The 26812-nt window shown below is 39.6% G+C and overlaps 1 protein-coding gene across 1 annotated transcript; it reads right to left on the minus strand.

Annotated features, from left to right (window-relative positions):
- Positions 1–122: 122 nt before the first annotated feature.
- On the minus strand, positions 123–26596 carry cryl1 (crystallin, lambda 1). Its single transcript, XM_031316995.2, has 9 exons — positions 26455–26596; positions 25465–25572; positions 22689–22815; positions 20636–20797; positions 19267–19362; positions 18601–18699; positions 9261–9369; positions 1813–1922; positions 123–728 (listed from the first exon to the last, which is right to left on the minus strand). The coding sequence occupies exons 1-9, from the start codon at positions 26493–26495 to the stop codon at positions 624–626; spliced, it is 957 nt and encodes a 318-aa protein (XP_031172855.1). The 5' UTR covers positions 26496–26596; the 3' UTR covers positions 123–623.
- Positions 26597–26812: the final 216 nt, after the last annotated feature.

Raw genomic sequence — 26812 nt, forward strand, 5'->3', positions numbered from 1 at the left:
TGTTTCCATACATTGTTCCTGGGATTCAGGACCTTATCAGTGACCAGTCAATGCTACGCACATCATCCATTGGTTTTGCTGGAGGGAACGGAGACCACTCCAGACCTCATGCGACATATTCAATGTTTGATTCATGGTTTTATTTGTCCTTAGGAATAGGATAAAACATGTTAATATAAAAAAAATACATACATGTTTGATTTCATTGTTTTCATTAATCACATTTTCACATAATTTATTCACCTGGGAGAACATTATGTGGTGTGTAGTGGTCATTGCTTTTAATTCAGTCCCTTTATTATCACAATGTTAGTTTTGAGATCAAGTTGAAGACAAACAGATTTAATACTGTAAAGTTTGAAAAAACATGTTTGAAATTGAATCCCTGCTTCCTTATGGGTAGCAAGCTACAGTTCTTTTATGATGTCCAAGAACTCCATGAAAGGCACTTTGAGAGCACAAATGTTCAGTGTCACTGAACGTCACTCCCAAGATATTCTTATCATTTAAATTGTTATATTGTTATCTTTTTTGCATAATTCCTATCTGTCTACCAAATTTCACAGATTTTCTTTTTAGTCATAATTAAAAGTGCTCTTGACTTTTGGCCCTGCATGCTGATTTTAGTGCTCCTTCTTCAGCTTGGCCAGACCCATTAGGAGCTGGTCCCGCCTCTCAATCCGGGCCAACAGATGCTGTGGGTCGCTGGGGATCAGCTCACACATCTCCTGTGGACAGCAGGTAAGGAAACATTTGTGAGAAAAAAGCAAATAATATAAGGCTTTCAGGTGATGTGACCATTCTCTGACGGCCATATTGGAGTTCCTCAGGAACTGGAAAACAAACTGATCCTTCCAAAACGGTTTGTGTTTGGATAATATTAGTATGTTAGCCAGATAACTGGCGAACCACGACTTCGCTGCTGTAAACACATCTGATTGATTACACACTGGATAACATGCATTTAGCATGAGCTAGCTCTAAAATAGGCAGCACAGAGACTTCCTGATTGTGTTCTAGGAAACAGTTGGCTATGCTTGTGTAAAGCTTCTCGTCGGACTCCTACTGTTTTTTTGGGATTCCTTTGCATTGGGGTGGAGTTGGTGGGTGGTTTGTTTTAACCTTGATATGTTTGGCCTTCTTGGTGAAGCTCATTGTTGACAGATGAAAAGAAAAGTCTGGCAATACCATAGAATCTAAAACCTAAAAGGCAGTGAGTGTTTAATATTCAAATCATTGGTTTTCAGCAGAGTATTCCTTTAAAACTTAATAAGGCCAACGTTAATTTGGTGTGATTTTATGTTCTTACATGCATCTCTGCTGTCGTACCTTTAGAAGCAGTAGAAATAATGCTCCTAAGTGTGAATCTGTATGAATACAACTTTCATTAACATGCAAAGGCAATATTCAAAGTGAATGTCCAAACTCGTGTACTGGCTTAGGTCTCTAAGCGAGGCAAAAAGCAGCAGAAAACAAGATTGATTGCTAGTGCTCTCTAAACTAGTTGACCTTAAGCTATTTATTGCACCAGCTCAGGGTTTCCTCATATAGTGACCTTCTGTGGCTAACATTTTAACAGCCTGTGATAGCATGTGACTAAGTAATGCCTACTAAGAGAGAGCAATTTGGCGCCGGGGTGTGAAGGAACTTTTTTACTTTTGGGCATGCAGAACTAAAGACACCATAAATAAACATTTGTTTATTAATATCTGTTTTGATTAAAATTCCTTTGATCAAGACAAATGAAAACTGTGACATTTTACACACAGTTGGCTTCTGTGAAGTTTCAGTAAAAGTATCATCCATACTTACATTTACGATGCTCTTGGCTCCCTCCCCGCTGGATAAGTCTGGTACAGGCCCAAAGGAGGTCAGGATTCTCCTAATGCCCTCTCCATACCGTTTCATATAGTCTTCCAATCCTGTGGGAGGACAGCTGATCAGAAGGAGGGAACATGGGCAAAATAACACAAATCTTACAGCAGTTGGTTCACATATGCATCATAACACATGCTTCATAGACCCGAAGTTTCTTGCTCTTAAAATGAAAAATTCTGCTCCACTCCAGGAAAACATTGTCATAGTGCTCAGGGCAAACAGAAGCTGTCCTCACCTATTAAGGGTTCCCGGCAGGTGGACAAACTGTTGGAGGCATGAAAATATCGAATAGAACTTTTAATTTAAAGTGGCAAAAAGCTTCTTCAAAGTATATATAGTAAAATGTATGGCATTCGAACGTGTTGTGACTGAAGTTGTGTGCACTTTCAATTAAAGGCTGGAACATGCTTCTCTGGGCAACATGTAACTGACATGACTGTTTTTCTTACACTTTCAGATATAAGATTTTTTTTCCCTGCTTTGCACCTCCAGACATAACTTGGTTAAACAAATTGACACGCTGGGCTGTACAACACATTTTGGCATACCCATAACACCTTTCTCTGGAACATCTGCAGAACTACCATATAATTGCAGCCTTACACTGAATTTAAAACATGAAAATACAGCTACAGAAGCAATGATTCTAACAACTGTGATCGATTTGTTTTATTGCAAAGCACCAATACCGTGCATAGTATTTGTCCCGTCAAAAAACAGGATTTTCTGCCAAAGTTATAATTGTATCCAAGGCACACTGTCATGGTTTTCTTATACAGTGAAAACATTATAAAACAGTAAAGCTGTAGTTAATATTTCTTATATTTTGACCAGCCTCAGTCTTTTGAATTTGTTGACTCCACAGAGAACCACTGAGAAAAACTACCAAGACATATTGATTAAATTTTACTGTTCTGGGTGTCGTCAGTCACTCTGAAATGAGAACTCCTCTGTGAATGTTAAATGCCTTATAAAAACCTGTCAGGCCCTTCTTTGAGGCTTTGTTGTCTGTCTTTTCTTTCTTTGTCAACTTTCAGTGTGATTCCTTCAGATTTATTCTCTCATCACTCGCATTGATTAATCTTTAATGATTTATTTGTGATGTAGGAAACAGGCACTTTGGCTGATAAATGATTTATGTGCTGCCCAAATAAACTGTTAAAGATTAATAAAGGAGGGCTTTGGTTTTCCTCGGCTTAATGAGCTACACAGTAGGGGGGGGGGGAAAGAACTTCTGCTGTTGGAGCTTTGCTGTATTCAATCAGCTGCAAATGAATTACAATTAATGTAAAAATACCTTTGATATCACATAATGACAAAAATAATGATAAAAGTGATGTCCTGCATCATAGAAGTTATTTATTTATTTATTTGACAGGGACAATGCACAGCTCCGTAGCAGTACCACAGTTAGCTATAAAATCATTTTAATCTGTAGTCCCTGGGCAGGAAACAGAGAATAACATCTCTGTCAAAAGGGTAATCTAACACTGTAGTATAAAAATGCTTACACAGTAGTAAAAGACAACAATCAAATTTCACAGTATTAAAACTCGATATCTCGATATCTCTGTAAGAAACTGGTTTTATTTTAAGATAAAGAACATTCTTAGCAGCTGATAACAGCTACTGTTATGGGCTGGCTGGGCAATTGATAGCTGATTACTTGCTTAAATGCAGTAGCACCTTTATTTAAACATCCTTCAACCAAATATTTGTGGATCAAATAATCGATTGTGCCCCTTAATTTGGACATAAAAAAAATAACAACACACAGCTAATGATCTATGAGGCACCACGTGTCCCCATAACAACCAATGCCTGGACAAAACATTTCATAAAGAGGGTCAGCGGTATGGTTTGTTGACATTTCTGTGATAAGAAACACAGCAGGTGAGGACTATATTTTTGAAGCAATAAAAAGCAAGTGTGGAGCAATCTATAAAAAAAGAAAGATGTGCCCAAACTACTTTATACCAAATGTTTAATTAAAAGGCAGGGTTGGTAACTATTTCCAACATACACTTTTTAATATATTGTTTGAAATGGTCTTTACACCCCAACAGCAATAAATAACTATGGGCTCTGAAAAAGGAGCAATAAAGATCTGTTATCTGTAGCTGCTGTAATCCTGTGAAAAAACACCCACCAATCACTGCCTTGCGGTCCGCTTGAAAGAACCAATGAAATGCCTCCTTGCCCAGCTGCCCGTACTCTACCCCTCTAGTGTACGAGCTACTTTCAAGTCTTGCTAGCTTTTCATTTTTATTTATTTTTTGGGGCATTTTTAGGTCTTTATTCGACAGGACCGCTGAAGACATGAAAGGGAAGAGAGAGAGAGGGGAATGACATGCAGCAAAGGGCCGCAGGTCGAGGAGTAAACCTCTATATATGGGCACCCACTCTACCAACTGAGCTATCCGGGCATCCTCTTGCTAGCTTTTCAACATTATTAATCCTGCCTTTAAGGCAGGTCAGAAGGTGCACTTTAAAAATAGTTCTGTCACATTAAAATAAAGTTTCATACCAAAGATTTTAAAAGTGTGGCACTTGTATACAAACAAATATTGCATAAACCTTTAGTCTTTTCTTTTACTGTAGTTATTCAGACAAAATATTTAGACCAAATATGTGACAGCAATATAGCTAGAAAACTTATCAATTATAAAGTTTGTTATGTTTTGTCCTGAAGCTGAACTTTGAATGTTTACATCAAACTTAGTGGGGCACATTATACATGACAGAGCAGTGTGATAAGTACCATCTACCCTCAACCTAGCATAGACTTTGTGTGGGAGGAAGATACAAGTCTTATTTCAAGCCATCCTTTGCTGCCATTGTCTGACTGTCTTCTTAAATGTTTGTATTCCATGGGTCAGGCCCAGCAATAGCACACGCTCTGGTACACATTCAGGGTTTTTGCAATGGATGATTCAAGTAAATGGCAGGCTTCCAAAGCGCTTCCCAAAACAACTCCATCATGTGACTGTAGAGTTTAAAAATGAAAGGAAAGTCAGATTTCAGCTTTGACTTTTATTATTGGCCCTTCACTTCTCATACCATGTTTTATTACACAGCCTCAATTTGCTGTCGAAAAACTAAATATGTCTGACCTGTTTTGTGCTGTAAAGCAATTCAATGGATTTAATGTGAAATCAAACCTAAAGAATAAAAATGTAAATGCTTGGTGGTAATTATACTGTTTGTCTTAATATGAATGTGGCAATGATTGAATGAATGAACGTAGCATTACCAGTTTATCACCTCACTTACTTTGTTGTTTCTCTTGTTTAGTTAGTAAACGGTTTAGCTTTTAATGGTTGTAGTCCACCTATGTTTTGAGTCACAAAAATTGAATTCAAATGCCTTGAAAAGGTAGCAATGAAAAGTATGTAGCTTGCGTCATTGTCAGTGACAGCAGCTGTAATCATCTTGGAGATACAATGGTTACAATGGTTTGCAAAGGTCAGCCAGCTTGACTGCTAAAAAGTGTCAAAAAACATCCATAGAAACTAGCCACTTCTCTGCTGTTTGGGCATTTTCAGCCTTTATTTTGACAGGACAGCTGAAGACATGAAAGGGGAGAGAGAGTGGGAACGACATGCAGCAAAGGGCCGCAGGTCGGAGTCGAACTTGCTCCACGTCGAGGAGTAAACCTCTATATATGGGCGCCCGCTCTACCAACTGAGCTATCTGGGCATCCCACCTGTATGTTTTTAACTAGGGCTGAAAAAATAACGCAGATTAACGCAGATTAATCCATTCCATATTGACGTTTGACCCGGAGCCGTTCTAGCCACCATTGGACTGTAAAATGAAGGAGGGAGATGAGAATGTGCTGCCTGGATCATTAACTTGTAAAAATCCCAACCCTGGCTACCGAAATCTGGTACCACTGATATGTCTGCGCTTCTCTCTGATGCTCTGAAACAGACGATAGGCAACACAAACACCGCTGCATGTGACGCTAGTTAACACTATACTCGACAGCAGCTAACGTTAGCCTACCGCTAGCTAGTTAACACTATACTCGACAGCAGCTAACGTTAGCCTACCGCTAGTGAGTAGCTGGATTAAACACGGTTACAATGCTGACAGCTAACGCTGAACGGTGTAAAATTTGACTGTGTTTTACTGTAGAGGACTGTGACTCAACAGCGGGATGTAACAATCTGCAGCTGCCGAGCTGCCGTCGGAAAAATAACAGTGTTGCCAAATCTTGCGAGACAAATAAGCAACCAGGCCTGTGAAAACAAGCCCAAAACAAGCGACTTTTTCTACGGAGCCCCCCTAGGTTCCGGGAAGAGAAAAATAAACTGTGGGTACAGATTGTCAATTTACATCCACGTGGACAGATTGGTAAACTGTGCACAGTTTTGCAAAACTGTAGCTACACACGGTAGTTTATTTATTTTTCTCCCCCCTGAGCTTCAGGACAATGATCACAAGAGTTAGTTAAACCACCTTTTAACATTAGAAAACTGATGGGATATCAAATATAGACTGATGTACCAAGTACATTATATACACAGTAAACCTCTGATAGCCTAATTAAAATTTGCACACACAAATAAATATCATCCTGAATTCACAAATTCGTTATTTATTATTGCAGGGACTGCAGAAGATCCCATTTTTAAATAACTATAACCCAGAAACAGGAGAAATTATTGACAATCTTAGTGTGCAGCAATAAAGTGGCTCCTGCTAAACAAATGAGTGAGAAAAGACTTAAACTAAACTGGTTTAAAAACCATTCCAGTCAAAACCATTTAAACATGTGAGGATGAGGCTTGGTCTAAAACATTTTTCTTAAGACTCTTAACACTTTAGCCTAGAATAACACCACCATTATCTTTCTCATCACTCACTGACATTTTCCTAAACAGAAAAAAACAGATTGCCCTGCTCTGCCTCTGATTGGCTAGTACTCGTTGCCATCTGGGTCAGAGCCAATTAGAAGCAGGATGTGGGTGGGAAAAAACTTTGCTGTCTCCTGTGTGTATGGGGAAAGGGGAGGGACAGAAGGAACAGGTAAGGCAAACTCCTACTTTAGAAAATATCTGCTTGACAACTTATTATGGAGCTAGGAACAAGCCCAAATAAGCAACTACACTTTAGAAACAAGCCCAAAAAAAACGCGACCCGTGACTACCAATATTTGTAAGCGACTTTACAGAAAAACAAGCCCAAAGTCGCTTATAATAAGCGGACTTGGCAACACTGAAAAACAACACAGAGGGTGCGTTCAATGAAACTGATAAACAGCTTCGTGGTGCATTTGAAGTTATTGTAAATGTCCTTGGTGGTTGTTTTTGTCGTTCAACAGCAATTTACTAGTGAAATAAGTTATTGTTATTGTTATACATTATTATTAAATCATTTAATTTTGACCATATGGCCTTAGCAATAAACAAGCCGTTCTTTAATGTCACCAACTGTTGTTTAGTACCCTTTGTTTTCTTTTTTTACTTTCTTAAAAAGTATCGGTTCAGGCACCGTTAATTATGTATGCGATTAATTTCGATTAATTAATCACAGAGTCTGTAATTAATTAGATCATTTTTTTTAATCGATTGACAGCCCTATTTTTAACACTTGCACACTTGTTGCTAGCATTGTTGGCTGTATTTACATAGATAAATAGATGTAAATCAAGATGTCGATAGATAGAAAGTGTGCAAATTGCAGTACTTTTGTCTGAGCAACTATTTTTGCGTTTTGGTTGCAAATGACAAATATAAACTAACTAAGCTTACTGAGCTCATGGCAAGTATTTGGAATATACTGAGAATACAGTTGGAGAGCGGAGAAGTGGATCATTCTGCAGGGAGTGTTTGTTTTTTTTAAAGATTTTTTGGGGCATTTCAGCCTTTAATGGAAAGAACAGATAGATATGAAAGGGGAGAGCGAGGGGGATGACATGCAGGAAAATCGTCCCAGGTCGGACTCGAACCCCGGACCTTCTGCATCGAGGTATACACCTCCATATATGTGCGCCTGCTCTACCAACTGAGCCAACGCAGCCACCTGCAGAGAGTGTTTTGAAAAGTTTTGTCAGACATTTTGATGTTTTTTGCCGTTGTAGCTGTTGTGAATCCGAACTGATTACATAAAAGAGCAAGCTACAAACATTTCAGAGCGTCCTTCCTTCCATCCTCCTCCGAGACTACAGGCAGTAGGTTCCTTTAAAAAGGATAATGCTCTCCTGTGCAGGTACATGGTTTTACAAAAGCCGAGTCATTCAGGCAGAGTAGAAAGAGAGACAGAGACAGAGAGCCGGAGTGCTCTAGTATCTGATTGGAATGATTTAAGGACGGGAAGTAACAACAGGAGTAGGTCTTAACAATCTTTTGTGAACATCATACTACTGTTTCCTGAGCAGTAGAAAGAAAGCTCTAGGACTGTAACTATGGTTAGAGTTGGCAACTGGTTTGAAGGCCGTGATGTGGGCTCTGTGAGTTTTGGATTACTGGTGTGAGGGAGTGCATTCATCGCTACCCATCAAAAGGCTGCTTTGTTCTGCCAAAGTGTCCTTTTTTCTGTTTTCTGTGTGTGTGTGTGTGTGTGTGTGTGTGTGTGTACACAGGCATGGTTTCTCTCTGGGTTTCACACTAGCCTTTGATATTCTCCATCTCCCTGAGGGTTCACTCTCACTCAGTCTCTGACACACAGTGTGGTACAGTACATGTATGTTGTGCTGAGACATGGGAGCTACGTATATCACTGTTGACTCACAAAGCTCTTTGTGATTCTGTCATTACTGTCAGAATATTTTTGAGCAAATAACTTTGGTTTGTTTTGACTCAGGTATCTATTTATTTTCAACAAAATAAATCACATCTGTTACAGTTTCTAGCTTCTGCTTGAGTGCTGGGATAGAAACTGAACGCTTGTAATTGTGGTAAATAAACTACTCCTATACTTTTCCCAGTCAGTTTAAGTATCTACTCTCTCATTCTTTTTGTGTTACGTGCATATACGAAATATTTTCAGAAATTTCAGTAAGAATGACTTTGTACTTTTACTGAACAAAGTTTTTAAATTCTTCTTTTTAAGTAAAACTTGTAATGAAAAATGTGATGGTATCACCAATAAACTGAACAATGACTCCCACTTGAACACATCAAATCCAGTATCCAGAGTATCTTGAAACCCCATTCTGGGGCATTTTTATTGTACCGAAAAGTGAAATAGAAACCCAAACAAGATTGATCTAAAACCTGATGAACTGCATTAAAACCATTGTGACCATCTTTCTTTATTATTTTTACCTTTCTGTCTCTCAAATCTTTGCCCAAAACAAAAGCTCTAAGCAGTAGTTTTTTTTTGGTGGTGACCTTCTGTTTACGTTAGCAAAATGTCCAAAAAGGGAACAGTACCTGCAGGTGCATTGAGGTGCATCGTTTCCATGGGACCTAAGAAGGCGTAACGCATTCCTAGTCCCTCTGACATCACCAAGTCGATGTCCTTGACAGAGATAATGCCATCCTGATGGAGTAAGAGAGGAAAAAACACTTTATTTACATGAACCGCCCTTTGTATTCTTTAACTGACTTACTGCTTTGTACCTTTTTGTAAATGTATGACTAGAACTCCCTAAAGCAGCTTTAAAGACAAATACTTTTCAACCCTGAGCCATCTATCAAGTGTTTTTCGACTGAGTTCTCTGTGTTCTTTTGGATGCAGAATTTGAATATTTAGAATAAAACTGCAGCTCAAAATTTTGTCTCAGGATAAAAGAACACATTTTCCCTGGCAGTTCAGGTCAGGTAGGTCATGGCTTTTTAACCCCAGGTTTTGTTTAGACAAACCAAATTCCCTTTGATCCCATCAAACTACTCCCACCATATAAAGTTTCACTAATCAGCCAATTCTTTGTCCTTAGGATTATTTAGGAAGTACCGGGAGGAGAGGGGCTGAGGATGGAGGGATGGATGGAAGGAGTGACAGAGGGAGTGGTTCAGGTAACCTTTGGGTTAGAGATACCTGTTGGCCGACCACAAACGAAATCAAAGTTTGGATACAGAGATAGAGAGTAGGGTGAGCAACAAGAGAGGGACAGGGTCGTCTTTGTTTAAGTCCTGCGTCCAACAACGGGCCTGTTTTCTGAGCAAAGCGGGACGGTGGGTGGGGTCTTTTCTCCACCATAATCACTGGGGGCAACCAGCCGCTTTCTCAGCCGCTCTGCTTTCCAACACTGGCCCTGACTCAAGGACTGTTTTCTCTGTGTGTGTGTGTGTGTGTGTGTGTGTGTACAGGGGTGAGGGAGGGTCCCTGTTATGTAAGAAAGATCACAAGGCCACTCTCAGACCACAGGCCTTGATGCTCAATGACGTTTTTGGATTACCGTTCATACTAGTTCTCTGGTGTAATTGAAAGACTTGCAGGCTGTGTTAAAGTCCTATAGGAGTGCATGGTCATAACAAATGTAATGGTATAACACAGCCTCTGTAATACAAAAGGGCTTTTTGACTTGTCATAGTAGGAAAAGCCACAGGTGTTAGTCATGGCAGTGTTTCAGTGAACCAGCATGCACAGCACCAGGACCCTGAAACAGAAGAATTTAATAGAATTTAGCCATCATTAAATTCATTATTTATGCTTTTCCTACTGTCACATGTCAAAAATAGCTATACATGTAGCCTCCTCCAGTCTGGACTCTCTCTCAAAGGTCAGGAGCACTGCTGATACAGTTTGCAGTTGGTCAACATCGCAAATCTGCATAGCAAAGTTTAGAATTACTGAATTCCACGCAAAGGAAGGATTCACTTATTGCTGAAATTCCATTAAAATGAATTGATTGTAGGCACACATTTCACTGTAACAATGAGACGTCACATGATTCTGTATGTATTCTTTTCTTGTTTCCTGCAATTTTTCAGTTTAGATTGATGAAATAGAACTCATATTCAGTAATGTGTTGTTGTTGAAAGATAAGTGGTGGCAGCTTGGTGACAAGTGACAGTTATTAACGTCTCTTACTCATGTACACTATAGCCTGTAACCTTTGACACCACAACAAAGAAAGTCAAACCAGAATGAACCAGTTTCTCAAACTGTGAGACTTCACAACATAATACAGCCGATTAATGAGTCTAAGGATGAGGTTAAGGATTGCAAATCTTCATTAAAAAAAATCACATCCCACAACCTTTAACTGATATCTTTGAAATAAGCTGTTAGCGTTAAGCTGTCTAACCTAGCTCTGGGGAGTTTACTCCCCGGAGTCCTTATGTTTCTTCTTCGCCCAGAACATCGCCTCGGATTAGGGTGACACCAAGACCTGGGTCTTGGGTGCAGCTGTGGCTATGGACCTGCTACACCCTGCTACGCTCTGCGATTCCCTGCAATGTCCGGCTACGTCCTGCTGCGTCCACCGCGTCCACCCATGCTCTGCTGTGCCACGCTACATCCCGTACCGTCATAACCCCAACCGTCATATACCGCCCACCAAGAGTCTGGGTCTGCCGAGGTTTCTTCCTAAAAGGGAGTTTTTCCTCGCCACTGTCGCAATAGCCACTGCTAATGCTTGCTCTTGGGGGAACTATTGGAGTTGTTGGGGCTTTGTAAATTATAGAGTGTGGTCTAGACCTACTCTATCTGTGAAGTGTCTCGAGATAACTCTTGTTATGATTTGATACTATAAATAAAATTGAATTGAATTGAATTATGATTTTTGGACCAGAACGGAAATAAATGTTAGCCATCACTGGTGACTATTGCAATCACGTGCATCATTCATTATGCACCTAACTTTGGAACACCCAGGTGTTTTACATAAAAATTGAATGAATTAACTTTTTTTTTTTTATCTTATTGAAATGTTATCCGTTGATTTGTTGGTTTTTTTTTAAATTGGAGCTCCATTAGCTCCCACTATAGCAATTGCTAACATTCCTGGTTGGGAGACTTCCAGTCGAGACATAATTTATCAGTACTGAATTATAAATATGGTCCAGCCACTTATTCTGAGAATTCACTTTCTCCTCCATCTACAGTGTAAAATCACCCAGCTTCTTTTGTGCTTATCCATCCCGTTTAGGATTGAACCACCTCCCAGAACAAATAATCTTGGGCTGAATGGAACATTGGTTCCTGCAATCCGACATAGGTTATCATGGGTTATTATCGGTCCAAATTTCCTAGACCTTATCACAGGACCATAAGACATTAAGTAATTAGCCATCCTCTGTCTTACATTTCCAACAATTTGGTGCGTCTTTCAGATCAATTCTAAACAATCTGGAGGGAGTCCAATAGAAGTGATGCATAAACTTGAACTGAATGAGGCGCACCCTCACATTGCGTGACATAGTTTTAATATTGCTACAGATTCTATCCCACTCCTCATCATCCAGTGTAATACTCAGATCCCTTTCCCATGTCTTTTTGAGGGCTGTCCAGGCTCCATCCCCCAGGTTCTGCATAAGCATAGAATAATACCCAGAAGCCCCATGACCTTTTCCATATTTCAACAACAACAACAACTTATCTAAACATTGTGGTGCCTTTGGGGCTGAAGAACTGGATCCAAAAATCCCCACTAACAGATGGCGAAGATGCAGGATGCTGTCCTCCTCTCCTACTCTTTCTTCAGTGCCTAACGAATCTATCTCTTTTTGCTTGAGAAGCACTGGTTGAAGCCTGAAAATATTGTAAACAAATTAATAACATAACTAATTACACTGGTCTGACTGTGCAGCTCTCTTAGTTACAGTTTCAGACTGATACCTCCGGTTCAGGCTGGTCCTCATCCTCAACACACGTATGTTCAGTGTAAGAGTAAAAAAATGACATAACATTATTTATAATAAGTTTATTTGATTCACAGCTGCTACATATAGTGTTTTGACCTCGACAACCCAACTGCATTTTACCGCAAACTTGCGACTAGTTAACTTTCTAAAGCAGGCGCAATCGCTTGTTTGCTACGAGTCGGGTTGGGACTCCAACATTAACACACTGACAACATTGTATTCAGAATATAAAATATTTTTATAGCACTTTTTAATGTGTGATTGTGTAATGGTGTTCACGAGATACCAACCTTTCGTGATGTGTGTGTGTATGTGTGTGTGTGTGTGTGTATCTGTGTGTGTGTGGGTGTGAGAGAGAGAGACGCGTGAGTGACAGAGAAATAATGGATCCAAATGAACTTTTAACTGGGGAGGGAATAAGATATACGATACCTTGCTTTGGCCACTGAAATGCAAAGGCTGTTAAGGGGCACTGAGCTGTCTTGGACCAATTTACCCTCTAACCTGAAAATTTCGAGAAAGAGTTTATGATCCTGAGTAGACAGGGTATTGAGCTGCTAAGTTCGGACACAAAAACTAATATATCATCCGCATAAAGCATAAGTGTGTGCACTACACCTCCTACCATAACACCTGGGAAGTTAGTCTCCCCCCTTATGGCTGTTGCCAAAGGCTCTATGGCTAAACAAAACAACAAAGGAGAAAGAGGTGAGCCCTGTCTTGTTCCCCTTCCAAGAGCAAAATATTCAGAAATTACACTTCACCTACTCTTGACTCGAGCAGCAATACAAGATTCACAGCTTATCTCTACTGGGGACAAAAATGAAAACGCGTCTTCTTTTGAGACACCTTCAGGCATCCAACCTGACTTAATTAGAGCCAGGACCACATACTGATATGAGAACTGGAGACTGACTGATGTTCAGGAATTTCCTGCTGATCAACTTTGACAAGAGGAATTGTTCAAAAAGGCAGAGAGTTAATTCCTGTCAGACAGGTTTGTTCTTCTTTTTCACACTACTTAGAAAATGCCTAAAGTTGCATAAAAAACTTCAAACTACGAGATTTTTCTTAACTTAATTGAGCATGTACCAGAGATAAAGAAACCAAAACACGGTCACTGGTTTTAAGTAAGAAGCGAGCAGGTTGCCCGTTTTGTCACTACGCAAGATTTCTCTGCAGATTTACATGATTGTGAGCATACAGCCTTACATTTTAAGATTTCTTGTGAAGTCTTTCAGTTTCACTTAAAAGTAAACGTGAACACATATTTACAGGCCTTTTTTCACCGCAGGGATTTTCAGTTGTCAAAGCAGAAAAGGGAACTAATGTAACAACTAACATCAATCATGGCTCTGTTCCATTTAAGTGTCACAACAAACTATGCCAGGGAGCCGACATGCACAGTAGAAGGGCCTTTGAAATGAAATACCTCCTAGAGTTAATATAAACTAGTCAAATGTTTTAATAGCCTTGACATCATTTCACAGCTTATGAACTAAATGCAAACTAGGTCAGACTAGATCTGTGGGACAGATGAGCTCTTAGTTTAAACATGTCAGAAATTAACAATTTCTACTACATTCTTTTACGTACATAGACAAGATGTATGTTAGAAACACTCAGCTATTTACACACCCAGTTGCCACAGTTTGAGGTGATCAGCATACTCTATCTTGCACTCAGCTTCTTCCAGGAAAAAGTCCTGACCCTTTAACAGTAATGTGGCATTTTTGTCAGCTGGGACCTAAGGGTGCCTCAGGGTTAATTCTTGTTAACAGGAGCCTCACAAGTGGGAGATCCATGCACAGTATGGAATGTCATGTAGATATGAGTCTGAGCTTTCACAGCTCTGTATGAAGACACAAATATCACTAGTGGATACATGGATGTTATGTTGCTGCCAGTACAGAGTCAGGGGGGAAAGGGACAGTAGTCTCTGCTTTATTTCCTTAAAGTAGGCTGGATGCTTTTAGTCTCAAAAACAGATGATAAGATGTTACTAGTCTATATCCTTCGCGTTCCACTTCCGGTGTTGCAGGAAATTCCGCCGAATGCATGTATTTTCCGCTTCCTTCTGCTTTATTTGTGTTGGAATTTAAAATTCGGTGGATTTATGAGGACTATTGTTGAATGCTCCTCAGATCTCTGCATGGTAAATTGAGACAGCTAGCTAGACTATCTGTCCAACCTGAGTTTTCTCTCGCAAGACTATTTTGCAGCGGCTCTGTGCGGAGTTTAGCACCACCCATGGCGATTCTGATTGGTTTAAAGAAATGTCATTAAACCAGAGCACTTTTCCTCCCATCCCCGAATGCTATGTGGAGTAGCCAGACTCTCCTTCAGCGCGCTTTGGAGGAGGGTCTGGCAAAGCGAGACTAAGACGTTGTTTTCTTGGGGCTTTCAGCTTTCAGCTTACTGCAGGCCCACTTAGCTCATCAGTGAACCAAGAAGCTCCTTTTGAAACAAAAAGATCATTTGAGGAGAGAGAACACATTTCAAAAATCTTTAAAAAATCCAAACTGTGATAAACCCAGGGCCTTTTGTTGCAAGTCATCCCACACTTTCTTCTTATAATGTCTGTTGCTCTCTTCTTGTGAGTATACTTGGTAGTATAACTTGGACTTATATAGCGCCTTTCATGGTACCCAAGGTCGCTTAACAAATAGGGATGGGGGGGTTAGGGGTCAAAGGAAGTGAAAAGAAATGTTTTGAGATGGTTTTTGAACATGGACAGGGATGGGGCAGAGCGGACGTGGAGTGGTAGACTGTTCCAGAGTGTGGGAGCATTGGCAGAGAAAGCCCTGTCCCCGAAAGTCCGCAACCTGGTGCGGGGGGTGTCCAGCAGGTCTTTGTCAGAGGACCGCAGGGAACGTGACTGAGTGTAGGGGTGGAAGAGATCTGTGAGGTATTGTGGTGAGAGTCCATGGAGAGATTTGTAGGGGAGCAGAAGGATTGTAGGTGATGCGTGACTTGACTGGCAACCAGTGGAGCTGTTGGAGGATGGGAGTGATATGCTGCCAGGGCACTGGCAGCAGAGTTGTGGACATACTGGAGTCTGCTAAGGGCCTTGGTGGGCAGTCCAGACAGGACACCATTGCAGTAGTCCAGACGGGAGGTGATGAAGGCATGAATGAGTGTCTCAGTTACTGAATGTGTGAGTGAAGGTCGGAGTCTTGAGATGTTTCTGAGGTGGTAGAAGGTGGACTTAGTAATGTTTTTGATGTGGGACCGGAAGGAGAGAGTGGAGTCCAGGATGACACCCAGGTTGCGCACCTCAGGAGATGGGGAAATGGAGCTAAATAACGAAATAGTATAAACACCTCACATTATGTAGGCCAATTCAACACAACACTTCCACAAACCACCACAGCTTTAACCAGTGGCTCTGTGAGGTTGCGTTTCGGCTCAGTGGTGCTTTGAGCTAAATGCTAACATGCTTACAATGACAGTGATATAATCCAATAGTTGTCAAGATATTCCACTCAAAACCACCATGGTCAACCTCACGGTGGCACTAGAGGAAAAGTCAGAGGATGACCAAAGTCAGTAGAATTCATCCTCTGAGGACCATGAATGTTTATGAATAGTTGTTAAGATATTTAATTGCATTACATTACATTACATGTCATTTAGCTGATGCTTTTATCCAAAGCGACTTACAATTAAGTGCTTTCAACTGTGAAGGTTCAAACTCCAGACCACGAGTAGTAAGTGCAAATACAGTAGCTTTAAATAGGCAAAGCTACAAAGAGACATATGAAAGTGCAGGTTTTGTACTGTACTGACATTGTATTGGATTGAACTGAAACAGTTTAATACAATGTTCTGGTAATTGTCTATTTACTATATATGTTTAAGGAAGCCTGGGAAAATTCACCCAACCTTAGTATTAGTGCAGTAGAAAACATTTCCCTTCATGCATTCATCCTTCTTTAGTACTGTAGAGAATCATTTGTAGAGAGTGTAAAAAACCGTTGAGTGTAAAATCACGAGTAAGTTAAAATAGATTTCTTTTCCCTTCTTTCAATGTGTGTTTCAAAGTGTCTTCCCATATGTTTTTCCAGCTGCAAATCCAGTTGTTCTGTTAGTTCAATGGAAAAAGGTTCTCCGTTGAAATAACTAACAACATTGTGTGTTGAGCGTCACACCCACATTGTTGTTGCTTGTGTGCCACCCTTCCATAATGGGTCATAATTAATAAGTTTCACAAGTCTTTGTTTTGCTCTTTTAAATTGTTTTGTTACTACCTGCAGTTGTCTTATCTTGTGTGTACTTTTGTGATTGTGTGTGTGTGTGTGTGTGTGTGTGTGTGTGTGTGTGTGTGTGTGTGTCCATCTGATACAGTTACACAGACAAGGACACAATATGCTGACTTAGCTGTGAAAGGGACACTCTTTGTTACACATCTCCAACAGAGAAAGGAGATGGAGATGGAATAAAGAGACAGAGAGAGAGAGGGAGAGAGAGAGAGAGAGACACACACTCCCTTTTTACGGTTATTATGTCCTGTGTTTGTGTTTGTGTGTGTGTGTATGTGTGTGTGTGTGTGTGTGTGTGTCAGCCTTGAAATGAGAGATGGGATTTGTTCTAACATGATCTTAAGACCTCACAATGCCTTGTGTTTCTCACTCCCGCTAACTTATTGTTCATCAGACGTGACGTGACAAAAGCATTTTGTTTTCACGTGCAGGTAGGCCAAGGCGAGAAGAGGGAGATTAGCCAACGTTAGCCAACATATTTATTAAAAAACAATCACATTCGAATAGTAATTTCAGCATTCGAATAGTATTGATTTTTTTTACTATTCAAATTATATTCGACTTTTGGAATTTGTTCCAACAGCCCTACTGGTATCCATAGTTTGATTTTGTCACTTTAGTCTTGATTAAAACAGAATTCTACTAAGATTTAAAAGCCCTTTAAAAAGGACACCTAGCCAAACAGCAGGAACTCCAAGAGTTGCTGATGGACAGGACATAATAATGATACAATGCAACAAATATTAAAACAAAAGAGAAGAGCAAGAGCCTTTTGAAATGACGACGAAAAAAAAATGTATCATTGACTATTTAGTACCCAAGTTTATGAATCTTCTACAGAAATATCTGCTGTCACATTGCTCTAATAAGAGTGTAATTTGAGGTAATTCTAATGACTGTGGTATTTGAAGCCTGAATCACAAAGAGATATCTTCATGGGAGTCTAGTTCAGGTAACAATCATCACACTCATCGTCCTCATTATCATTCAAACCATTTCCTCCATGAGTGATCATGTAATGGTGCCTGTCATCAGAGGCTAAAGCTCATTTACTGTCATTGTGTTTCCTTTTTGGAAGGAGACCACGAAGATTATAGCAGAGGTGAGCGGACAAGGGGCTTCCTCTTTTCTGCCTCTATTAGAAAACCATCAGCAGCGATACTGAGCCACACAAAGCCTCACTGAGACTGAGGAGCTCTTGTCCAGAGATAAAACAAACTCTTGTGTGTCTAACATTATGAGGACCTTCATAAGTTTTGTTTTTGTTGGATATTAATATTTAGAGTCATATAGTTATGGCATATAGCAATTTTTAAACATTTGAAGACAATTACAGTATACTGGCCACAAAGTGCTGCCCGCTGCCATGTTAAACAATTGTACTGCTTGCTCTTGGGGGAATTACTGGAATTGTTGGGTCTTTGGGTAAATTATAGAGTTTGGTCTAGACCTACTATATCTGTAAAGTGTCTTGAGATAACTCTTGCTATGATTTGATACTATAAATAAAATGTGTAACGCACAGCCCGCATCTGGAGTGATCATTTCGCCATCTCGTCTAATTTTTCCATGAGATTCCTTTCAAAAGAGCTGTGACCAATGGTGCAACTTCATGACTCACTCACTCAGTGACAAACATTCGGGTTTATAGTAGTTATAGTAGTAGTAGGGTTTATATAGTATAGTTTATAGACACTGACCTGGACCAGCCTCCAGGACTCTGCAGTAATGGCCGCCTGCACTCTGTTGAGGGCAAAGCCATCGATTTCTTTCTTCAGACGCACGGGCACCTGGTCAACCTGAATTGAGAGAAATCAGTCATGTCAAGAATGGCCATACTGTATCTCTTAAAAGGCTTTATACTAAATACTTGGGATTCTGCATGTTAAATTCAAGTCAAATTAAGTAAAACTGTATTTACTTCACTGCCAACCTTGGTACACCCAGGGATTTAAAGAAAATCCTTCCAAGAAGCCACTGGTTTCCATTTAATTCAGCATGTTATGAAGTTCCTCTTGCAGAGACTTGCAAGGATTTCAGATTTACTTGGAATCATAATGTGTGGTAATCCAGGGACTAGTGACACATTGTCATCCCAGATTTGAGACACCTGTGCCTGGATTCACACACTATTATATCAGATAATCAAACCTAGAATACAACTAGCAAACGGAGACTCTTGCTACACTAAACATACCATGTTATTCCAGTCCTGACCTCCTTTTATTCACTTTTCAGTATGCTTTAGGATTCTTTTAATCACATTACAGGCATTTTGCTTCCTCATAAACCTGATATTGACTAATTTTTTGCATCTCTCCTGCACGTCATGACATACCCAGTATTGTGTAATCTTGGATCTTTACCTTGGTCATTAGGAAGTGGGTGGTGTCCATAACGCTTGCTGCTGTCTCTGGGTGAGGTACCAGCTCCACCAGTTTTAGGTAGTAGGGTGGGTTTACCTGGGGAGCACAGGACAATCACACATCATACAGTAAGTACTGATATTGCATGTTTGTGAAAGGCTGTTATTTAAGTTATTGCATAACATTTTCCATCATTATATTTATAAAAAAAAAACAAAAAAACTATGATACACCTTATTATTACCTGTATACACTACACTTAACTACATTATAATGCCAATTTACACTACAATAATCTGTATTAAACTACATTTTAGGTTAAATTGTAAAGGTAAAATTGTTTTTTTAGAGTCAATAGGCATCACTGCTGTTGTGATAAGTCTGTGATGTTAGTGGCTAGTGGTTAGTTTTCAGGGTCAGCAGATAAAGGGCTGAAACATTTTGTAATTCCCAAAAGTATACTCAAAAAAAGGCACAATATGAATATTTCATAAACTACTGGGACAGTAGGGATATTGGAAATAAATATCTAGCTGATGGATTAAGAGAACTTATTTTGGTGATACAAGTACAGTGTAACAACACTGATAGGCTATTGAGGTGTTGGAAAGACAACAGATCCAGTGTGTATATTAGCAAAAGTGGGTAGTTTAATGAGGCGGATTTGTGTTAAAGCTGGAGTGCAGGACTTTTACATATAAATGAACATCTGTTACATTCAAGCCCTTGCCAAACAAGTTCACACAATGCTGATTAAGCCTATCCCTGCCAGGGAAAGCTCTCTGTTTTTCACAGTATACTGGAGCTGTGATGTCTGTGGCGACTTTCCCGGCCTGGTGCACTGGAAGTGATGCCTTTTTTGCGTCAACCAGCCAGAGCTAAATAGGGCAGGAAGGGGCGAGAGACCATAGCGACGGAGTAGCAGCTAGGAGTATGGTGGAAAATCTTAAAAGCGTCCAAGAAAAGTTTCTGGAGTGGATGTTCCAGATAAAAAAGAAACTTGCCGTTCAAAGAAGGGTTAAAGTAAAAGAAAAAAAAGGAGGTCCTGAGGGTCAGGGGAGATGTAGCGAGCTCACTTACGGCTAGGTCATCAGCATGCGTCAACAGTGTTTGTGTAATTAATCAGGAACGCAAAATGAATTTCAGTGTAAACTGACCATAAAGTTGTATCGTACTCTCACTGCCAGAGGGAAGAGACTTAAATTCCGCACTCCAGCTTTAATGTTAAAATAGTTCAGTAAATAAATGCTAGGTGTTTCCACATGGCTGCCAAAAGATTGGTTATAACACCCAAAAACTCACTTTGTAGTTCATTAGGTTGTAATCCATTTAAGCTACCCGCTGGAACCAGGACTGTAGTATCACTAACCGGATGGGAGACGAGGCAGCGACTCCTGTTCTGTACTTTAGAGAAGACGTTGCTTGGCACCAGACAGGAGGTGGAGCTGCTCAGGATGACGTCTTTTCCCACAAGACACTCTATGTCCTGGAAGACGCTCTGCTTGACATCAAGCTGCTCAAATACGCACTCCTGGAAAACACACACACACACACACACACACACACACACACACACAATGTACCATTGCCATCATTTCTGTAACAGAGTAAGTAAATATCAACTCTGACTAAAGTATCTGTAACATACAGTCTTACATATTATACAGAATAATACAATCTTCTAATCTAAACACTAAATCAGTAACTCAGTATTTTAGTCTTGGCAGAGCTCCGGGGAAGCATCACAGTGAAGATGAAAACTTTAGTCATCACAACAATAAATTTAGTTCGTATTTTGTTTTTTGGTAGGTACTACTGTATTGAGAATGTACTCCGATAAATAAAACCACAACTATCAGTTTGGATAAATACCACTAAAAGGTGAGTGAGAAAATGAATTTGGATTAATCGATTCTTTAACTTTGTTGAGTTTTTGTTATTATAACAAAGATGAAAAATGGAATCATCACAACAATTAAAAAAACACTTATTTTGTTTCTTTGTAAGTGTCAAACTGCAAACTACTAATGTATTCTGACAAATATGTTAAAGGCCAAATTGTTCTCACACCTTTAAAACCAGATACAATCAGTTTGGGCTCCGCTTACTTTATTTCATTGTCTGCCCTGTCGGAGATTTGGAAAGGAATGGCTGTCAAATGCGATAGTGGAGTGTTAATATACTCTTAAAATGGCTTTCTGTGTAACTGCAATAACTGGCTGGGCGAGCAGCATACTCGCTAAATGGGTGTATAATAATGTGATGCTTCACTCGTTAACACTGTGAGTATCTAAGAGAGAACAACAGTTCTAATCAGACTTTTTATTTAAACATCCAAATTAATAACAGAATAAAATTTGCATCAGATGGTTTCATGCTACCAGGAAATGTTAGGCATACTATCTGAACAGGAACACTCTGCATATTGTTACTTGTTATTTCCCCGTTTCTAATAAGTCCTCTATTCTTCCGTGTTAATGTGAACTCTGTACAGAGTATTGATTTATTCTGTCCTTACCTGTCTCTCTGTGCTCTGATCATCACCTCTGTGAAGAAGAGCACTATTGTCTGCTTTAACAGAGTCATGGTGGCCTACAAGACATTTTCTTGGCTTAAGAAGTTAAGTTTCTCTTTTTTTGTAAGTGTTAAACATGACATGAGATAAATATGAGCGTCCATTGTTGAGTGTGTGTGTTTGTGTTCTTAGCATGACAAAGACATGATTTGTGATTTGATGTTAAAATGTCATGTTTCAACAGCAGAGCAACTCTTACCATGACAACCTCCTCCTGAACATTTTGTCAAAGGAAAGCTCTACTTCTGTTAGTTTGTTCATATAGACAGCTCATAAAAATGCTCATGAAACGTGGCAATATTTCAAGAAAGCACTGATATAGTATATTCAGTTTAGATTGGGGTTCTGATTTACATACATACATAAAATCCACAAGGGGGAAATAGGTCCCAATTTTGCAAAATGGCAAACCTCAGCTGTGAGATGTATGTGCTTTATTCAACATCTTATTGGTGGTATCATAGAATATGTCATACACATTAACCAATGATATTGCTCCCCCTTGAGGACAAGCAGTGTAATTTTAAAAATACCAGAACATACTGAGATTACTGTAAAACACTCAAATTTTGATTGATTTATGGCGCATGTGAGGATGAACCAATAAATAAACCAACAACATCGCATTCCCATTGAGTCACACACACTATAAACATTTAAAAACACCCACACTGAAGTGGTGGAAGGCACCAAGTTTGACCAAAGTCTCTACATGTGTCGTGTCAAATGTGTGACAACAAGTGAATGATAAAAACTAACAGATCAGCATCAGCATATCTTGATTTTTAGCATGGGGGGGGGGGGGGGGGCAACATGTGCTGGTAGTGGAAGTAGTCTGGTGTGTCACCTGGACAAAGAAGGCTCCCTCCAGTGCCTGAGCCAGGTCATCGTAACAGCTGAGCAGGGCGAGCTGCTGCGTGGCGGTCAGCTCTCCTCTCAGCATGTGGGCTTCCTCCAGCTCCTGCAGCTGCTTCCTGAGCCAACACAAAGTAATAGAGGACAGTTAACACTCACCCACACATTTTCTCCAAAGACTGTATGAAACAAATGTATGACATGTAACATTAATCTTTTAATGTATAAGGAATCATTACTAAAATGTAAATATAGCAGATTTGAATGGTGGGTGCCCGGATAGCTCAGTTGGTAGAGCAGGCGCCCATATATAGAGGTTTGCACCTTGACGCAACGGGCCCAGGTTCGACTCCGACCTGCGGCCCTTTGCTGCATGTCATTCCCCCCCTCTCTCTCCCCTTTCATGTCTTCTGCTGTCCTAGTCAAATAAAGGCTGAAAATGCCCAAAAACATCATCTTAAAAAAGATTTGAATGGTAAGCACCACAGGCAGTAGCAGCACAATAGCTACAACATGTCTCTTTTAACCCAGATGAGACTGACAAAGTGTTGGAACTGCTCAAATGTTTGACTTCCATCAAGGATTGGCTGTCAAACAACTTCCTACAGCTCAATGAAGATAAGACCGAAGTCCTTATTGTTGCTCCAGACACTACAGCTTCCAGGTTACTCAGCTCTTGGGGTCCCTTTCTTCAGCGGTACAGTCCAAACTGAGAGATCATGGTGTTATATTTGATAATAACATGTATTTTGATCATCATATCAAATCACTGACCCGCACGTTTCTTTCAATTAAGAAACATTGCCAAACTTAGAGCTGTTGTTTCGCATTCTGAGCTTGAGATGATCATTCATGGATTCATATCATCTCTGATTACAACAACTCCATTTTCACTTGTTTTAGTAAGTCGTCCCAGGACCGTCTACAACTAGTCCAGAACTCTGCTGCTAGGCTGTTGACCAGGTCCAGCAGGATGTCGCACATCACTCCAATTTTATACTCATTACATTGGCTTCCGATCAAGTTCAGGATCCAATTTAAAGTTCTTGTTCAGAAACCAGAAACAGAAACCTGTTTATATCTCGGACCTGCTCCATCCGTACACTACTAACAGGTCCCTCAGGTCTTCTAACCAGGGATTACTGGTGGTCCCACGCACTCGTTTAAAAACTAAAGGTGACCATTCCTTTGAAGCAGTGGCTCCAAACCTGTGGAACGGCCTTCCTACTGTCTTACGTTCTGCAGTCTCTGTTGAAGCTTTTAAAAAACAGCTGAAGACACATTTGTTTAAATTCGCTTTTGATTCTTGTTTGTAAACTTTGGGTTTTAGGTTTTAATCGTTGAAATGATTTTCATTGGTCATTCAATAATTATTTTCTTTTTTCCCTTGTTTATTTTCTGTTGGCTTGTACTGGATTTTTACAAATGTTTATCATGTGAAGCACTTTGTGATTGTGTCTGTAAAAGGTGTTATATCAAATAAACTTATTATTATTATTATTATTACATACAGGATAATTAATGTTTAATAAAAAGATCCTGGTATAGAGTTTTGTTTTTTTTTATTTAGTTTCAAGGGGTTGTGGATCTTCTTTACTGTACATTAGTTTTTTTTTTCTGACACTAGTTTTCACCAAAAGCCCTTTGTCATTTCACATCAATGTTTAACTAGCAGTGAGTAGGCTATTAAAAACGTGTTTTTAGGTTTGTCCGTGTGTTCCTATAGTAAGAGGAAGTCATGGATCATGCAATGTCCATGTGTCTTCCCTGTAAGTGCTGGAAGGAAGAACGGGTTATATTTTGGACATGGTCCGTCTATACGTCTTGTTAATGTTCCCTTTAAGGTTCTGAAGACACACACACACACACACACACACACACACACACACACACACACACACACACACACACACACACACACACACACACACACACACACACACACACACACACACACACACAATTGACTATAAAGCAATGAGAATGTAAATCCCCTGGTGTTATTGACATGAGAGCATGGCAACATCATGGTGAGGATGGCACTGAACCGTTAATGCACAACATAAGAGTGGCTGATCAGCATCATATGCTAAAGAGTCACTCTGAGCCCCATTTCCTGTGTTGTTATAGGCTATAGTAGATATATTTTCCAATATTTCCTCAGGGAAAAAAAGCCATAAAAACTCTGGGTAATAGGGCAAATAAGTTTCATTATGTCTGGGGGTTAACTGTTTTTCCCCCCTATTGAAAATCTTTGACAGCCTACAACTACATTATGAGTTAACTCAAGTCAGATTAGGCATTTACTAGATACTGTAAGACCATACATTTCTCAGTAATTCTTTTATTCTTATACACATGGATTTAAGACTTTTAGAGACATACTTCATGACAACTAGTTACGTAATAGCTACGTATCAGAAGACGGTCCCAGAACAGAAGATCAAGAAATCACAAGTAAACACAACATCATTTCAAACTTCATTTTCCAGGACTTCCAGACAGGTCATGTAAAGTTTATTTGTACAACCCAATATGATGTGCTTGTCTCATTAGGCTTTACAGGCCCACAACATCAACAGTTCCCAGACCAAGCTGAAGCTAAGGCCTAAGAGCTAAGGCCTGTAATCAGACTGACAGGAGGATGTAATCCAAATGCAGAGAAAAAATAGGTTAATAACTATGGAAAGTGGATGGAATATTACATATATTAAGACTACTTTACAGGATGATTTATGCTGGATAAAATTATGTGTATTAAGGCTGACCTGATTTCTGTGATGGCTTTGGCAGCCTGTCCTGGTTGGTTGTCATAGATCTTCACACTGTAGCCTCCACTGACAAACACCATAGCCCAGGAACGGCCTATCAGCCCACTGCAACACAGACAATTAGATAATTTAAGATGTTCACTTTTGACTGTAATTAAAACTGTCTCTGCAAATATAACGAAATCCCATTAAACAATCTATAATTTTTTTATATTTAATGTCACAATTAGCCTGGTCTTTTTTTTTATTATTATTATCGCTGTCTTTGTTTTTCTGTGCTCAGTGCTGTAGTTTGTCTGCATCATCACTTCCTCCATGAACATTCTTAAATAGTCCTGGCTTATGTTTTACTGCAGTATCACTCTTGTTTTGGCTGTCTCTTTTTATACTTCCTAGCAGTTCATTCTTTCGTCCCTACACAGGGATGTCAGTTACACAGATAAAGGTTTTGCTGTTGCTCTATCTAAACACAACTGTCAGTTTGACAAAACCCTGCAGTTGAAATTCAGGTTTAGTGGGTTGTGATCTTCTGATCAGCATATTACTGAGAATTGAAATTGTTATGCACATAAAAACAACTCTCAAAATGTATGAAAAGAGAAGTGAATATTTGGCTGTGACTTCTATTTGCTTTCCAGGTTTAAGAAAGGTCACTCCAGAGGACTGCCAAGTTTAGCTAGCTAGGTGCGCAGAAATAATGAACAGCGTGCATAAAAACAGGTTAAAATGTATATATATTTATAATGAAGAATCATTACAAGTGTAGCTGCAAAGGTATCATGATAATGAACAAGATGTCAGGAAATCAGCGCAGTTAGCTACATGCCAAACAATGCAATGTAATCAGTAACTTAAAATGTAAAAAATGCAAATGCAGTATCAGCAATTCTATCATAGCCTAACTTTCATGTCAGCTCCATGATACATTTCACAACAATAACCTGGGAGCAAAGTTTTAACACTATACACGCGTCTTTTCTTGCTCACCTGCCGATCACAGTAATAGTTTTCACGTCAGAAGAGCTCATTTCTAGACGTTAAGAGATCAGCTCAGAACACCGTTCGTTAAGCTATTTCTATTAAAACTGTTGCACCGCCCCTCTACAGTCACGCTGGTACGGTAACCTAGAAGGACCAAATAGCCCCAAAGAGTGCAATGTACTGCATTTTCTCCGTCAAAAATAAACAATAAACCACATATCCGCCATGAATTAACTCATATTGTTTATTATATGTTATAGTAATAATATTTCAGACGAACCGATTAAACCATAGACTGTATATAAGAAGAGGATTAAACTGACCTGGAAACGAGTTAGTAGTTTACACGTGTATCCTAGCAACG

Source organism: Sander lucioperca, chromosome 8 (genome assembly GCF_008315115.2).
Source record: "Sander lucioperca isolate FBNREF2018 chromosome 8, SLUC_FBN_1.2, whole genome shotgun sequence".
NCBI lineage: Eukaryota > Metazoa > Chordata > Actinopteri > Perciformes > Percidae > Sander > Sander lucioperca.